Source organism: Martes martes (genome assembly GCF_963455335.1).
Source record: "Martes martes genome assembly, chromosome: 8".
NCBI classification, from domain to species: domain Eukaryota; kingdom Metazoa; phylum Chordata; class Mammalia; order Carnivora; family Mustelidae; genus Martes; species Martes martes.
Genome location: NC_137895.1, coordinates 91,394,014 through 91,412,312, shown reverse-complemented (window position 1 = coordinate 91,412,312; position 18,299 = coordinate 91,394,014). Strand labels below are relative to the sequence as shown.

General features: G+C 43.6%; 1 protein-coding gene across 1 annotated transcript; it reads left to right on the top strand.

Moving 5' to 3' along the window:
• Positions 1–4,381: 4,381 nt before the first annotated feature.
• LOC308348255 (olfactory receptor 10P22-like) lies at positions 4,382–5,320 on the top strand (the record flags this gene model as incomplete). The annotated part of the gene is made up of 1 exon (XM_080812234.1): positions 4,382–5,320. The coding sequence occupies one exon, from the start codon at positions 4,382–4,384 to the stop codon at positions 5,318–5,320; it is 939 nt and encodes a 312-aa protein (XP_080668360.1).
• Between the last annotated feature and the right edge of the window lie 12,979 nt (positions 5,321–18,299).

Here is an 18,299-nt window from a genome sequence, read left to right as displayed (position 1 = left end):
AGAGACTGGGTTTGTAGTGTTCAGTTACACTGGCTTTGGGAGCAGATAGACTGTGAGTTCTGGCTCTGCTGCTATCAGGCTGTGTGACCTCAGACAAGACACTTCATCTCTCTCATGCATTCCTCTACTGTAGGGTGGGATGAATGAAACCTCATTGTGTCAGGCTTTGGTGAGGTGATTTATGCAATGATGTCATGACCTATAAATGACACATGTTATTATTGGTCTCAGCTCTGCCCTTAATTCACTGAGTTATCTTAGGTAAACCAAATGAGCTTTCCTAGATCTGTTGGAGAAGGTCATTGAAAAGACGGGACCATTGGTTGACCTGTGAGGTGGGCCCCAGTGATCATAGGCTCCTCGCCCCCTCCCCTGTGCTTGGAGTGTGGGTTTCCCTTGCCTTTCCTGCTCCCAGGGGCTGCTCAAAGGCCACAGCCTTGAGATAGCGACGTGGTGTTGACAACACATGCATGGTATACGTTACTGAACCCAGTTAGGGCCTCTTTATAAACCCTTAAGATGCAGTGGATGGGTACAGGGATCCATTCGTCTTGTTGTCACCCAAGACAAGCCTTGTATGTAAGTTCCCTTTGCTTATTAAAACTGCCACGTACCCACCTGGAGTGGCCTGCCTCTTTCTTCTGTCTCTCCCCAAGCTCTGAGCATGGGGCTGGTTTCAGATTTCACCTGGGAAGCTCCCTAGCAGGTTACAAACTGAGAAGATCTCAGTTCCCTTCTCCGCAGACTGAAGTTGTGATGAGTAGATCTTCCAAGCCCTTTCCTTTTACCACCCTCAACACGCTCCCAGAGGAGCCAAGGTCGAAAATGGTTATTCTAAGATTGGCCACAAGGGGGCGATGCAATTCCATTTTGAAAAAAACCCTGGAATCTGGTGTTCTTTAGGGAAAAAAACCCCTGCCTTTTTGGGTTCCTTTTCAGACTTCGCACGCCCCCTGCTGTTTTTATTTGTAACTCTTTTAAATTGGAAACTTGCAGAAATGCTCAACATCATGGATTTGAAAACAATCTAAGTGTCCAGAGCTGTGTGACTCATAGCTTTGGAAATATTCAGAAACATTCACTTTTGATGAAATTGCAAAATTAAACTATTAATAAAAACATTTCCAAAGGTGTAAGTAGGCATAAATGACTGAAAATAAATCAGACATTTAAAAATATCAAAATACGTTAAAACAAATTTCATCTTTTTCTTCTAACGTTTTATTTTTATTTTTTAAATTTTTATTTATTTTTTAAAAGATTTTATTTATTTATTTGTCAGAGAGAGTGAGCACAGGCAGACAGAGTGACAGGCAGAGGCAGAGGGAGAAGCAGGCTCCCCGCTGAGCAAGGAGCCCGATGTGGGACTCGATCCCAGGACGCTGGGATCATGAGCTGAGCCGAAGGGAGCCGCTTAACCAACTGAGCCACCCAGGTGTCCCTTATTTTTATTTTTTAAATTTTATTTTATTTTTAAACAATTTTATTTATTTGACAGAGAGAGAGCAAGAGCGCATAAGCAGGGGGAGTGGCAGAGGGAGAAGGAGAGGGAGAGGGAGAGGGAGAAGCAGGCTCCTGGCTGAGCTGGGAGCCTGACTTGGGGCTGATCCCAGGACCGGGAGATCACGACCTGAGCCAAAGGCAGATGCATAACCACTGAGCCACCCAGGTGCCCCTCTTTTAATGTTTTATATATTATTTTTTCCTACTGTATGGTCGTTGGATCAAAAAATATTAAGAAGCACTTGGGTGGCTCAGTCGGTTGAGTGAGTGACTCTTGGTTTCTGCTCAGGTCATGGTCTCATGGGTGGTGAGATGAAGACCTGTGTCTGGCTCTGTGCTCAGTGGGGAGTCTGCTTGAAGATTTTTCTCCTCCCTCTCCCTCTGCATCTCCCCCGACTCTCACATGCACACCTGTGCCGTCAAATAAATAAATCTTAAAAAAAAGTGTGTGTGTATATATATATATACACACACACATATATGTGTGTGTATATATATACACACATATATATGTGTGTGTATATATATGTATACACACATATATTATAACCAATACAAAATAAAGGAACATAACAAAAACTCCAAGTCCATTCCATTTAGAGCATATCATTGTTAGTACTTTGGTGTCTATCTGATATTATTGAGAATTTATTGTTTTTTTATCTTGCTTTTTTCACTTAATATGTTGTATACACCTCACCTTTCTCTTCTCAACAAATTAATTTTTAAAAACACCCGTCCCCCCTGCTAAAAGGTTTTTTTTTTTTTTTTTTTTAAAAGCACGGGGACAGGATGGGTGGACAGAAAGAGCTGCTCTGGGGCTGTGAGGAGCAATTGATAATATACTTTGAAGTTGGGTGAGGCAGAGGAAAGTTTCTAAAAAGGCTTTCCTATGTTAAAGACTCACAGGATCCTGGAGACCTAGATATTGTCAAGCTAAAGTTGTTTTTCCCTCTAGCAAAAACATTAACATTAAGACACTTCAGAGTTTTCTAGAGGAATGTTATATTCTGACTGCCTCAAGTATTTGTCAACAGCTGCACGTTAGAAGGAAATTTTTTATCTACATTTCCTTCTTGCCTTTGTTCTCCACGTCATTCCCCCCTGCATAGTTTTGACCCTTTTCTTTAAGGCTGCTGAGGGCGGAAGGTCTTCTCTTCTGTAACTTCTTCCTGCTGAATAGGGGTATAGAGATGTCCCTGCCCGTGGCAGGGACCCTTACACATAGGAGTTACCAAAGGCAGAGGCAGCTGATCCAACATGACCTGAGCTGAAGGTAGATGCTTAACCCACAGAGCCGCCCAGGTGCTATTAAGAAAAAAAAAAAGAAAAAAAAAAAAGAAAAAAAAAAGAAAAAAAAAAAGAGTTGGAAGGGTGGGAGAGAATCCTCAAGAAGACTCCTGGCTGAGAACGGAGCCTGCGGCAAGGGCTTGATCCCAGGACTTTGAGGTCATGGCCTGGGCTGAATCAAGAGTGGGCTGCTTGGGGGTCCCTAGGTGGCTCAGAGGGTTAAAGCCTCTGCCTTTGGCTCAGGTCATGATCTTGGGGTCCTGGATCGAGCCCCACATCGGGCTCTCTCCTTGGCGGGGAGCCTGCTTCCTCCTCTCTCTCTCTGCCTGCCTCTCTGCCTACTTGTGATCTCTCTCTGTCGAAAAAAATAAATAAAATATTAAAAAATAAAAAAAAAGAGTGTGCTGCTTAACAAACTGAGCCACCTAGGTGCCCCAAGGGTTTTGTATTTTGAATGCTTTCCTTAGCAGCTGAGGAGAGGATTGAATCCCTGGGCTGGTTTGGAAAGTTCTACCAGAAGTCAGACCAGTTGCTATCCCAGCAATTTCTTTTCTTCGAGTATTAGCACTGTTTTACAAGAGGATTTTGAAAAAGTGTTTTCTTTCCGGCTTTCCGGGTGCTGGCAGGTAGAAGCCTAGGACCAGTTCTGGGAACGGACCACGACTGAGGGCAGCTATTAGGGCCGCAGGCTGAACAGTTCGGCAGATAGGCACTGATCTGGGAGCTAGAACGCTTGGTTTCTCGGCCCAGATTCGTTCAGAACTTGCAGAGGGACACCAGATCCATACCACCTCTCTGCATCGTGGTCTCTCTGTTGTCCTTGGGGTGGGGTCCAGACCCCGGACTTAACTGCAGGGAATTCCAAGGTGCTTAGACATGGTGATGGGGCAGGAGAAAACTGCTTCCTTCTTCTTGGACCCCAGACAAAACTGCCTTCCCCCTCCTTAGCTTCCCCTGCCTACTTTCCCTCCCTATCCTCTGGGAATCAGGCTCTTGGGGGGCCAGAGCTCCTGGTGATGTGCCGCCTGGGAAGGGTGTCCTGAGGGCCGCGGGGACTCATCTGTGGGTAAAAGCACCCCCGTGCCTTCTCTCTGTAGCCCTTGATCCTGTGTCTTCTCTTTCTCTCTTATTCGCACTCCAGCTCTTCCTCTGCCTCATGATGGATCTATTTTTCTTCTACTTTCCTGCCAGTCTTATTTATTCTGTCCGCTCACCCACCTTTCTGCCCAGTTTTACCCCCACTTTCTCAAAAGGGAGCTGTTCCACCTGTCTCTGCTCTTTGCTCCTAGAGCCCAGTCCTTGCTGAATAGAAGGACCACCCTGGTGTCGTTCAAGTTCCCAGGCTGGAGGAAGGTCTGCCTCCTCCCTCCACTCCCCTGGTGTATCTTCTTTCTGTTCTGAGGGATGTTCCAGGAGGGAATTGCCAGCAGCTCAGGCACTCACCTGTCCTGTTCCTGGGAGCTGGAATGTTCTTGTAGGCTATTTCACGCCTTTCCTGCTGCAGTGGGAGCCTCTGTCTTTGCCCGACTACCTTCTGGTGCCGCACGAGCCCCCTCTTAGGTCCTTCTTCCAGCCTGGACTTGAGGACATGGGGGCTGGCAACGGCACAGCAGTAACAGAATTTGTTTTGCTGGGGTTCTCAGGTTTTGGTTCCCTTCGGGGCCCTCTGTTTTGGGGAGTGCTTTGTATCTACCTGGTTACCTTGTTGGGCAACTCCCTGATCATCCTCCTCACGCTGGCAGACCCTGCCCTGAACTCCCCCATGTATTTCTTCCTTCGCCACTTCTCCATGGTGGAAATCCTCTACACCACAACTACCGTGCCTAGGATGCTGGCTGACCTCCTGGCCTCCTGCCCCACCATCTCACCTGCCAGCTGCTTCACCCAGCTGTACTTCTTTGCCCTCTTTGGCATCGCTGAATGCTGTTTGCTTACTGCCATGGCCTATGACCGCTATGCTGCCATTTGTAGGCCCCTCCGTTATACCACCCTCATGAACCAGGGAGCATGTGTGAGCATGGTGGGGGCCTCCTACCTCATGGGCATCATCACTGGTACCACTCACTCCATCTTCATCTTCACTTTGCCCTTCTGTGGTGCCAACACAATCCACCACTTCCTGTGTGACATTCTGCCTGTGCTGAGACTGGCTAGTGCCAGCACCTTCTGGGGCGAAGTGGGCAATCTTGCCCTTGCGATCGCCTTTATCCTGACCCCCTTCTTACTGATCATAGCCTCCTATGGCTGTATCCTTGCCACCATCCTGGGGATCGCAACATCTCAGGGCCGTCGGAAAGTCTTCTCTACCTGTTCCTCCCACCTGTTTGTGGTCATGCTCTTTTTTGGGACTGGGACTGTTGCCTATATGAGGCCTTGGGCAGGCTCCTCTCAGGACATGGACCAGATCCTTGCCTTCATCTACACAGTTGTCACTCCCATGTTCAACCCTTTTGTCTATACTCTGAGGAACAAGGAGGTCACAGGGGCAATGAGGCGCCTTGTGAAGAGGTACATTTGGAGCCCTTGATTCCCTCGAGTTCTTGACGATAAAGGCCTGATCCTTGGGTATTTTCAGAGGGAGAAGCTAGGACCCTCAGTCCCCAGGACTCTCTGTTCCTGTTCTGTGCATTGTGATTGTGGGATTCCTTGGCCTGCCCAGCTGGAAGGCCCAAGGCACTGACGTGCTGCTCAGCTCCATGTCTGGAAGTCTCCTCTTATGGCCTTGATCTGACTTGTTTGTAGGTGCAGAATGGCAGAAATATGCACTTGAGGGAAGAGTGAGGAGGGAAGGTGACTGTGCCCATGTTGTATGCAGACTGAGCAATTCTGCTCTGTCCTGAGGCTCAGGGCACCTTCTGGGGCTACAATTCCTGGAGATATCTCTTTCTTCTTCTCCCAGACTCCTCATTTGAGAAAAGCCTTCTCTCTTGTATCAGTTGCCTGTGGTACAGAAAGAGCTCCATTTACTCCAGGCACAAGGTCTGGTCTGTGTGACTGAGTTGGTAAGGAAGGAACAGGAGTAGGGTCTGGCTCAGATGCTCAGGTGCCCAGTCTTTCTTGGTGTTGCTTTAGGTCTGGAAGCATCTGTCTAGGACTTTGCTCCTGATTTACAAAGGCTATCCTGGGATCCCTACTTAGCTTCCTTCTCACCTGCTGCCTGACTTGCTCTCTATTTTCTTCTCTGGTCCTAAGGTAAAAGGGCACGAACAATTTCTCTCCCATGACCAATCAAAAGGTCCAATCTGACCCCTAGACTCCCAAGATGATGCTTTTGTTTCTTGTAAACTGTGCCCTATTTCTACCTGGAGGCCACCTTGATTTGCTGGCTGGAGAGACCTGGCACCATTTAATTTTTCTTGGGAAGCCAGTTCTTGTTTGTTCATGAACTCTCCTTCAGCAATAAGCCATAGGAGGGGCCAGTACAAGTGAGGAAATTACTCTCAAGACACTGTAAATGGGGGCCTTTAAAATAGCATTGATTTTCAGTTTACAAAATCACAAAATTGCAGAGAATTTTACATTCAGAAGAAAAGAAAATAACTATTACCATTTTGGTTTTAATGTCCTTGGGAAATTATTGCACTCAGATTTCCCTCCATATGTGTATATAAATATATTTTTAAAAACTAAAAATGGGATTTTATTATTTAAATTATTCTATAACCTTTATTTTCCACTTTATTAAACTATGTGTAGCACTTTACCATACAGGTAGACTTTTTAAAAAAATTTTTTTACTTATTTTTAAAATTTCTTTTCAGTGTTCCAGAATTCATTGTTTATGCACCACACCCAGTGCTCCATGCAGTATGTGCCCTCCATAATACTCACCACCAGGCTCCCCCAACCTCCCATCCCCCGCCCCTTCAAAACCCTCAGATTGTTTTTCAGAGTCTGTAGTTTCTTATGGTTCATCTCCCTTTCCAATTTCCCCCAACTCCCTTCTCCTCTCCATCTCCCCATGTCCTCCATGTTATTTCTTATGCTTCACAAATAAGTGAAACCATATGATACTTGACTCTCTCTGCTTAACTTATTTCACTCAGCATAATCTCTTCCAGTCCCGTCCATGTTTCTACAAAAGTTGGGTATTCATCCTTTCTGATGGAGGCATAATACTCCATAGTATATATGGACCACATCTTCTTTATCCATTTGTCTGTTGAAGGACATCTTGGCTCTTTCCACGGTATGGTGACTGTGGGCATTGCTGCTATGAACATTGGGGTACAGATGGCCCTTTTTTTTTCACTACATCTGTATCTTTGGGGTAAATACCCAGTAGTGCAATTTCAGGGTCATAGGAAAGCTCTATTTTTAACTTCTTAAGGAATCTCCACACTGTTTTCCAAAGTGGCTGCACCAACTTGCATTCCTACCAACAGTGTAAGAGGGTTCCCCTTTCTCCACATCCTCTTCAACACACGTTGTTTACTGTCTTGTTAATTTTGGCCATTCTAATTGGTGTAAGGTGGTATCTCAATGTGGTTTTGATTTGAATCTCCCTGATGGCTAGTGATGATGAACATTTTTTCATGTGTCTGTTAGCCATTTGTGTGTTTTCATTGGAGAAGCGTCTGTTCATGTCTTCTGCCCATTTTTTGAAGTGATTATCTGTTTTGTGTGTGTTGAGTTTGAGGAGTTCTTTATAGATCCTGGATATCAACCCTTTGTCTGTATTGTCATTTGCCAATATATTCTCCCATTCCGTGGGTTGCCTCTTTGTTTTGTTGACAGTTTCCTTTGCTGTGCAGAAGCTTTTGATCTTGATGAAGTCCCAAAAATTCATTCTTGTTTTTGTTTCCTTTGCCTTTGGAGACATATCTTGAAAGAAGTTGCTTTGGCCAATTGTGGAGAGGTTACTGCCTATGTTCTCCTCTAGGCTTTTGATAGATTCCTGCCTCACATTGAGGTCTTTTAACCATTTTGAGTTTATCTTTGTGTATGGTGTAAGAGAATGGTCAAGTTTCATTCTTCTACACATAGCCGTCCAATTTTCCCAGCACCATTTATTGAAGAGACTGTCTTTTTTCCAATGTGTATTATTTCCTGCTTTGTCAAAGATTATTTGACCATAGAGTTGAGGGTCCATATCTCGGCTCTCTACTCTGTTTCACTGGTCTATCTGTCTGTTTTTATGCCAGTACCATGTTGTCTTGGTGATCACAGCTTAATACAAGTAGACTTTTAAAGCATGATTTTAATATCCTTATGGTATCAATATATGGATAGATGCTATAATATTAAGCAACTCCTATTATTGGAATTACTCATTTTTGGTATAAATATTACAGAGATAGAAATCATTGCACTTATATCTTTGTATTCTTATGTCTTTTATGAGCACAAACTTCTAGAAATAGAATTGTTGATTAAAAGCATGTACAGTTTTAGAGCTTTTGAAACATATTGGCAAATTGCCTTCCAAAAAATTTTTTATTGTTTTACAGTACAATTTTAGGGCAAGGAAGTGAATTAAGGGTCAAGAATGTGTTAGTGCTAGATGGCCAGGGGAAAATAAACATGGGGAAGTGTGAATATTTAATATTCTTATAGTGCAGAAAAGGTCTGATGAAGAAGACAAGAACCCGCTTTGCCTCAGTTGACCAAGGACTGGGTGAGACAGGTGGACCGAGAGGCAACATGAGGCATCACAGTCACACCCAAGGATAACTTCCTGACAGAGTTGGTGTCTGAACAAGATGAGGGGAGAGAACTTTTCCTCTACTGTTCTGAGCTGGGGATGTGACAAGAGGAGGGCATGATGAAATCAGACTGGATCAACCCTAGGTGGCTTAAGGCTTTTCTCCCTAGAGATTATGATATTAGCTCTGGAAGCTGAGGTCCCCTATTTTCATGGTCCTGGATAGAACTGTTAGGAACATACAGAATGCTCTGTTAAATTTGGATTTCAGATAAACAACTAAACCATTTTTTAGTATAAGTATGTCACATAAAATATTTGGTCACAGGGATTTAGCACTATTTTATATTTCCAGGGAAAGAAATATTCCGGGGATGCCTGACTTGCTCATTTGGTGGACCCTGTAACTCTTGATCTTTGGGTTGTGAGTTTGAGCCCCACGTTGGGTGTAGGGATTACTTAAAAATAAAAAATATATATATATATATTTTATATATATATATTTTATATATATATACACACACACACACACACATATATTTTTTAAGATTTTATTTATTTATTTGACAGGCAGAGATCACAAGTAGGTGGAGAGGCAGGCAGAGAGAGAGGAAGAAGCAGGCTCCCTGCTGAGCAGAGAGCCCGATGCGGGGCTCAATCCCAGGACCCTGGGATTATGACCTGAGCCGAAGGCAGAGGCTTTAACCTACTGAGCCACCCAGGCGCCCCTAAAATATATTTTTTAAAGGAAATATTTGGGAGATGGAGAGAAGTGAGTTGGGGGAAATTGGAGAGGGAGACAAACTGTGAGAGACTGTGGACTCTGAGAAACAAACTGAGGGTTTTGGAAGGGAGGAGAGTGGGGGGTTGGGTGAGCCTGGTGGTGGATATTATGGAGGGCATGTATTGCATGGAACACTGGGTGTGGTGCATAAACAATGAATTCTGAAACACTGAAAAGAAATAAAAAAATTATTTATTGTTCATCAGAAAGTCAAATTTAACTGGGCATCTTGTATTTCCATTTGTTAAATCTGGCCAACATGTCCCCAGGTATTATTCAAGCAAGGTTGGAACTCCATTTGGAGATGAAGAATTAGATAGAAAGCTCTGCTCACCTCCATTCAGGAAGAAGGAAGGCTCTTGGGAAATAGAGTAGTTTTCTATGACATGAGCTTTGTTTGACCAGAGCTCTGCTCTGAGTACTTGTGTGAACATTGCCCTCCTGTAAGTGCACAAGAGGATGTGGAATTCTGAAGATGGAGGGTCCCATATCTATCCTGGGGAATCAAAGGCATTAAAGAGTAGAATGGGGTCCCTTATTTTATTGGAAAGTCTAGTAGTGGAGAGTATGGAGATGGCTAAGGAAGTTTGACCAGAGGCTAGGTTATAGATGACAGTATGGCACAGTGCTTTAGAGCTTGGCTTTGGCGTGAGGCAGGTACAAGATCAAATCCTGACTGCTGTTTACTATCTGTAAGACCTTGGGAGATTTCTTTCTTTTCTTTTTTCTTTTTTTTTTTTTAAAGATTTATTTATTTATTTGAGAGGAGAGAGAGAGTGTGAGCAGGGGATGGGACAGAAGGAGAGGGAGAGGCAAAGAATCTCAAGCAGACTCCTCACAGAGTGTGGAGCCTGATGCAGGGCTCAGTCCCATGACCCTGAGATCACAGCTTGAGCCTAAACCAAGAGTTGGATGCTCAAACAACTGAGCCACCCAGGTGCCCTGACCTTAAGAGATTTCTTAACATTTTAGGCCTTAATTTCCTTACCTGTAAAATAATGATTATGATTTTTTTTTTTGCTTCATGGGATTGTTGTAAAGATTAAATGTAGCTCTCCCCAATCATTCCTTACTACACAATCACTTAGCAGGGTCTGACACTAACTTGTTAATTTATTTGTGGTTTCTCTCCCTTCACTAAAATATATGTCCTGTAAAGACAGTAATGCTGCCTGTCTTGTTCACCAGTGTATTCCTAGTGCCTGGTACATAGTGGATATTCAGTAAATATTTGTTGACTAGATAAATGAATAAATAAATATAAGAGAACTCCTTAGCATAGTCCATGGCAAATAGTGAAGTGTTTACTAATCTATTTTGATTACTACTGTGATTGTGACTAGTATCATTTGTTATTTCTAGGATGACTTTATTTCTTTTTTAAAATTTATATGAGAGAGAAAGAGAGAGAGAGTGTGAGTGCACGAGTGGGGGGAGGAGCAGAGGGAGAGAGAGAGAAGCAGACTCCCCACTGAGCAGGGACCCTGACATGGGGCTTGATCCCAAGACTCCGGAATCAAGACCTGAGCCAAAGGCAGATGCTTAACCAACTGAGCCACCCAGATGCCCCACTTTAAAAAAAATATTTTATTTATTTATTTCAGAAAGAGAGAGCATGCACAAATACAAGTCTGAGTGGGGGGGAGGGGCAGGGGGAAGCAAACACCCTGCTGATCAGGGAGCCTGATTTGGGACTCAATCTCAGGACCCTGGGGTCATGACATGAGCCAAAGGCAGATGCCTAACAGACCAAGCCATCCAGGTGGCCTCTACGATGACTTTCATAGAGGTTTTTAGATCTTAAAAATTAGAGACTTTCTCCAATAAAAAGAGTTCCCTAAAGTTGCTGGAAAGTCTAAAATGTGTTATGTTGAAAAGAGGCAAGGGAGAAGTGGGGTGCGGGCCTTTGAAGAGAGGGGATTTGGAAAATAGGAAATCCTACTGCAAACTGTGAATGGGGATGGGCCATGAGAGAGGAGGAAAAGGGTAGCAAGTGAGCAGCTCTGCGGTGGAGAAAAAAGGACTCTGGTGGTTCAAAGAGTTGGTAGAAATCCTGGAGAACCAGGCTTAGAAAATGATCAGGAATGAAGAGGACTTTAGAGACCAGAGCTGCAGCTAAGGTCATACCACAAGAGTGGTCTCCTTAGGAAGCTGTTGGCACTGCCACCACTGGTTATTGGTGACTCCTCTGGCACTGTGTGGCCCTGCTGACTCTGGGCCCTGGATGACACTGCTGCCATCACCAAAATGAGTTGTAAACTTTACTCTTCTCTTTGCATCACTTGCACTCGATTTAAAGTCTTGAGCACTAGAACTAGCCAAGGTCATAGACTTGTGTCTTAGCTGCCAGAGTTTAGGGAAAGCCAATATTGTGGCCTTTATTGGCTTCTGTTTAGAAAGGTGGAGACTTGAAAAAAAAAAAAAAGAAAAAAAAAGAAGAAAAAAAAAAAAAGAGAAAGGTGGAGATTTGGCTTCCACAAAGCCCTTCACCACCAACCCAAACTAAATGGCGAGTTGTTCTCAGCAGTGGTGCTAACTGAGTTAGCTTAGTAAGGGTAAGCCCTTTTTTGTCAAGTTCATGCATAGCCTCCTTTCTTGCAATTGTGGCCATTTTATTCACAGGCTCATTATGAATGAACTGGCTGTGATTTGCTGGGGAGGGAGGTAGATGAAATTTTTGTCTTCAGGATGTGCTTGGGCCCTATCTGAGTTTGACACTTACACTTATTTTTTTTTAAAGTTTTAATTTAAATTCTGGTTAGTTAACATACATTAACACTTCTACTTATTGATGAAGTGCTATTGGGAATACCTAGCTTTAGGCTGGGTGGAACAAATGCCACCCAATCTATGGAAGGCAATACAGTTCAATGGGCAGTTGCTGTCCACTGGTCAGGTATTAACTACATAAGGTTGCCTGTGAGAACCACAAGAACAGTTTTGAAAGAAGATATTAATTATTTGTCCCAAAGGGCAAAAGCTCCCAGATCTGTGATTCACCTCTTGGGTTTACCACAGTTTCCATTGTCCTCAAGACTGAGCATCTTAGGGTCTACTGGGTAGTTGAGAGGGCCAGGTTGCAGAACTGTAGCCTGGATCAGCTTGAGAACATTTTCTTGCTCTGGCTTTTAAGACATCTGACAAGTGCTGTATGTTGCTTCCAAAAGCTATACAGCCACAGGGGGTCCTTTTCAATGAGAAAAGTGAGACATGTAAGAAGACATCTTGGGAATGCTTGGGTGGCTCAGTAGGTTAAGCGGCTGCCTTCGGCTCAGGTCATGATCTTAGTGTCCTGGGATCAAGTCCCACACTGGGTTCCTTGCTCAGCAGGAAACCTGCTTCTCCCTCTGCCTCTGCCTGCCACTCTGCCTGCCTGTGCTCTCTCTCTCTCTCTGACAAATAAGTAAATAAAACCTTAAAAAAAAAAAAAAGACGATGTCTTGACATCCCCCCAAAACCTTCACTGAGGTGGCCAGGACCTAAATTTGATAAGATTTATTTCCCAGTCTCCGGTATGAAGGTACTGGAGATATGTCAGATATACCTGACATATCTGTCATAAATGACATATCTGTCATTTGCTTCTCTCCAGGTGCTATGAGCATAGTCGCCTCAACATAAGGGGCCATGTGGTGTCCTAAGCTTGGTGAGATGATGACAATACCCGTGGATTCTGTGGACATTGAGCTAGCCAGCTCAGCTGGTGTAACTCGGAGGCAAGACAAGAAAGAAGAACTTCTGTACCTTCCAGGAGAATGCCTACCAATTCTGGAGGTTTCCCACTTATAAGATAGGGAAAAATGCACTTTCTAAATTCAAAATTCACACACCCAGTTTGAGGTGAGAAGTGGCTTTCTGCCGGTCCAGGCTGTCCTGCTGCTTCTCGGTGCCATTCATTTCCTCTTCTTCCTCCTTTTGCTCTGTTTATTCTCTTTAGCCCCTTGTCCTCATCTTCCTACTTTCTCCAAATTATCAGAGGGAGAATTTACAATGTAGAGCATTAAAAGTGTGAGCTTTAGAGTTAGAAACTCCAATCTGTTACTTCCTGACTGTGTTACCTAGGGAAAGTTCTTCAACACTCTGTGCCTTGGTTTCCTTCTTTTGTTGAAATTGACATAATAACAGAGTCTACACAGAAGTTTATTTACTGTGAGGCTTAAGTTTTTGGGGCTCTTAACTTGTATGGGCTCCCTATAAGGGCCTGGAAAGAGCTCTAGCAATTGTGTATATATGGTTATATATTGTTATGGAAATTGCAAAAGTAACATATTTTAACCATAATCTGTAGCCATTTCTGTCTCCCTCCACTCTGACTTCCCCTCTGTCAGATTTCCCCCTCTGGAAGATAGTGTTCAAGTGGTCATGGATATTCTTGGATTTAAGGCAAAGTTGAGTTGGAGATAGATTAAGTTTGAGTTTGGTGGGATGTGTTTACGTAGCTCACAGTCATTTCTGAGTAGGATAAAGTGATTGCTAGTAGTCCTGATGTAGAATGACTTCCAGGAATATGCCTTTCACCCAGTGTGCTCTATCACTCAGCATTCCAGCACGAAGTGAGGCACCAGAGGTTAACTCATGATAAAAATGTGTCTGATGGTGCCTGGCATTGAAAATCCATGGGTAGTAGAGGAAAAACAAGGTTGGAATGTATGGCTTGAAAAGTTGTTCTAGGGATAAAAACCTTCTTTTTTTAAAATTTATTTTTTAAGATTTTATTTATTTATTTGACAAGGAGAGAGAGATCACAAGTAGACAGAGAGGCAGGCAGAGAGAGGGGGGGAGGCAGGCTCCCTGCTGAACAGAGAGCCCAATGCAGGGCTCGATTCCAGGACCCCAAGATCATGACCTGAGCCAAAGGCAGAGGCTTAACCAACTGAGCCACCCAGGTGCCCCAGATAAAAACCTTCTAATTGAGGAGGAGTCAAGATGGCGGAGAAGTAGCAGGCTGAGACGACATCGGGTAGCAGGAGATCAGCTAGATAGCTTATCTAACCATTGTGAACACCTACAAATCCAATGGGAAATCGAAGAGAAGAAGAGCAACAATTCTAGAGACAGAAAATCGACCACTTTCTGAAAGGTAGGACCTGCGGAGAAGTGAATCCAAAGCGACGGGAAGACAGACCGTGGGGGGAGGGGCTGGCTCCCGGCAAGCAGCAGAGCAACGGAGCACAACATCAGGACTTTTAAAAATCTGCTCCACAGAGGGACATCGCTCCAGAGGCTAAACTGGGGGGAAGCCCAGGCAGGGTCAGCGTAACTCCAGGTCCCGCGGGGTCACAGAAGGACCGGGGGTATCTGAGTACCGCAGAGCTCACAGGTATTAGAGCGGGGAAGCCGGCTGCAGCGACAAAGCCGAGGAGTGAGCTCTCAGCCCGGGGTTACCTTGTGCCGGTTGCAGGCTGGGTGGGCTCGGAGCGCGGCCGGAGGCCACCGAGACGGAAATGACCGGGCACTTTTCTCCAAGTGCCAGCAATTGACTGCTTTCTTCCAGGGGCGACTGCAGGCCAGGGAGGTGGGGCGGTTGGGCGCTTTTCTCTGAGGGCACACTGAAGAGCGGGACCCCAAGTTCTCGGCTCCTCTGGGCCAGAGATTGGGTGGCCACCATCTTCATTCCCGTCCTCCAGAACTCTACGGAAAGCACTCAGGGAACAAAAGCTCCCGAAAGCAAACCCGAGCGGATTACTTAGCCCGGCCCCTGGCAAGGGCGGTGCAATTCCGCCTGCGGCAAAGACACTTGAGAATCACTACAACAGGCCCCTCCCTCAGAAGATCAACAAGAAACCCAGCCAAGACCAACTTCACTCACCAAGAACAGTGGAATTCTAGAGGAGGAGAAAACAAATCTTATCTGGACAAAATGACAAGGCGGAAAAACTCACCACAGAAAAAAGAACAAGAGGCAGTACCGAGGGCTAGGGACCTAATTAATACAGACATTGGTAATATGACAGATCTAGAGTTCAGAATGATGATTCTCAAGGTTCTAGCCAGGCTTGAAAAAGGCATAGAAGATATTAGAGAAACCCTCTCCGGAGAGATAAAAGCCCTTTCTGGAGAAATAAAAGAACTAAAATCTAACCAAGTTGAAATCAAAAAAGCTATTAATGAGGTGCAATCAAAAATGGAAGCTCTCACTGCTAGGATAAATGAGGCAGAAGAAAGAATTAGTGACATAGAAGACCAAATGACAGAGAATAAAGAAGCTGAGCAAAAGAGAGACAAACAAATACTGGACCACGAGGAGAGGATTCGAGAGATAAACGACACCATAAGACGACACAACATTAGAATAATTGGGATTCCAGAAGAAGAAGAGAGAGAGAGGGGAGCAGAAGGTATATTGGAGAGAATTATTGGAGAGAATTTCCCTAATATGGCAAAGGGAACAAACATCAAAATCCAGGAGATGCTAAGAACGCCACTCAAAATCAATAAAAATATGTCCACACCTCGGCACCTGATAGTAAAATTTACAAGTCTTAGCGACAAAGAGAAAATCCTGAAAGCAGCCCGGGAAAAGAAGTCTGTAACATACAAGGGTAAAAACATTAGATTGGCAGTGGTCCTATCCACAGAGACCTGGCAGGCCAGAAAGAACTGGCATGATATATTCAGAGCACTAAACGAGAAAAACATGCAGCCAAGAATCCTATATCCGGCTAGGCTATCATTGAAAATAGAAGGAGAGATAAAGAGCTTCCAGGACAAACAAAAGCTGAAAGAATTTGCAAACACCAAACCAGCTCTACAGGAAATATTGAAAGGGGTCTTCTAAGCAAAGAGAGACCCTAAAAGTAGTAGATCAGAAAGAAACAGAGACAATATACAGTAACAGTCACCTTACAGGCAATACAATGGCACTAAATTCATATCTCTCAATAGTTACCCTGAATGTTAATGGGCTAAATGCCCCAATCAAAAGACACAGGGTATCAGAATGGATAAAAAAACAAAACCCATCCATATGCTGCCTACAAGAAACTCATTTTAGACCCGAAGACACCTCCAGATTTCAAGGGAGGGGGTGGAAAACAATGTACCATGCGAACGGACATCAGAAGAAAGCTGGGGTGGCAATCCTTATATCAGATCAATTAGATTTTAAGGCAAAGACTATAATAAGAGATGAGGGAGGACACTATATCATACTCAAAGGGTCTGTCCCACAAGAAGATCTAACAATCTTAAATATCTATGCCCCTAACATGGGAACAGCCAACTATATAATTAATTACAATTAATAACAAAATAAAAGAAATACATCAACAGTAATACAATAATAGCAGGGGACTTTAACACTCCCCTCACTGAAATGGACAGATCATCTAAGCAAAAGATCAACAAGGAAATCAAGGCCTTAAATGACACACTGGACCAGATGGACATCACAGATATCTTCAGAACATTCCATCCCAAAGCAACAGAATATACATTCTTCTCTAGTGCACATGGAACATTCTCCAGAATAGACCACATCCTGGGTCATAAATCAGGTCTCAACTGGTATCAAAAGATTGGGATCATTCCCTGCATATTTTCAGACCACAATGCTCTGAAGCTAGAACTCAATCACAAGAGGAAATTTGGAAAGAACACAAATACATGGAGACTAAACAGCATCCTTCTAAAAAATGAAGGGGTCAACCAGGAATTTAAAGAAGAATTGAAAAAATTCATGGAAACAAATGATAATGAAAACACAATGGTTCAATACTGTGGGACACAACAAAGGCAGTCCTGAGAGGAAAATATATAGTGGTACAAGCCTTTCTCAAGAAACAAGAAAGGTCTCAAATACACAACCTAACCCTACACCTAAAGGAGCTGGAGAGAGAACAACAAAGAAAGCCTAAACCCAGCAGGAGAAGAGAAATCATAAAGATCAGAGCAGAAATCAATGAAATAGAAACTAAAAAACCAATAGAACAAATCAACAAAACTAGGAGCTGGTTCTTTGAAAGAATTAATAAGATTGACAAACCCTTGGCCAGACTTATCAAAAAGAAAAGAGAAAGGACTCAAATAAACAAAATCATGAATGAAAGAGGAGAGATCACAACCAACACCAAAGAAATACAAACAATTCTAAGAACATACTACGAGCAACTCTACGCCAACAAATTTGACAACCTGGAAGAAATGGATACATTTCTAGAGACATATAAACTACCACAACTGAACCAGGAAGAAATAGATAACCTGAACAGACCCATAACCAGTAAGGAGATTGAAACAGTCATCAAAAATCTCCAAACAAACAAAAGTCCAGGACCAGACAGCTTCCCAGGGGAATTCTACCAAACATTTAAAGAAGAATTAATTCCTATTCTCCTGAAACTGTTCCAAAAAACAGAAATGGAAGGAAAACTTCCAAACTCATTCTATGAGGCCAGCATCACCTTGATCCCAAAACCAGACAAGGATCCCACCAAAAAAGAGAATTACAGACCAATATCCTTGATGAGCACAGATGCGAAAATTCTCACCAAAATACTGGCCAATAGGATCCAACAGTGCATTAAAAGGATTATTCACCACGACCAAGTGGGATTTATTCCAGGGCTGCAAGGTTGGTTCAACATCCGCAAATCCATCAATGTGATACAATACATTAATAAAAGAAAGAGTAAGAACCATATGATACTCTCAATAGATGCTGAAAAAGCGTTTGACAAAGTGCAGCATCCCTTCCTGATTAAAACTCTTCAAAGTGTAGGGATAGAAGGCACATACCTCAATATTATCAAAGCCATCTATGAAAAACCCACCGCAAATATCATTCTCAATGGAGAAAAACTGAAAGCTTTTCCGCTAAGGTCAGGAACATGGCAGGGATGTCCGTTATCACCACTGCTGCTCAACATAGTACTAGAAGTCCTAGCCTCAGCAATCAGACAACAAAAAGAAATTAAAGGCATCCAAATTGGCAAAGAAGAAGTCAAACTATCACTCTTTGCAGATGATAGGATACTATATGTGGAAAACCCAAAAGATCCCACTCCAAAACTGCTAGAACTTGTACAGGAATTCAGTAAAGTGTCAGGCTATAAAGTCAATGCACAGAAATCAGTTCCA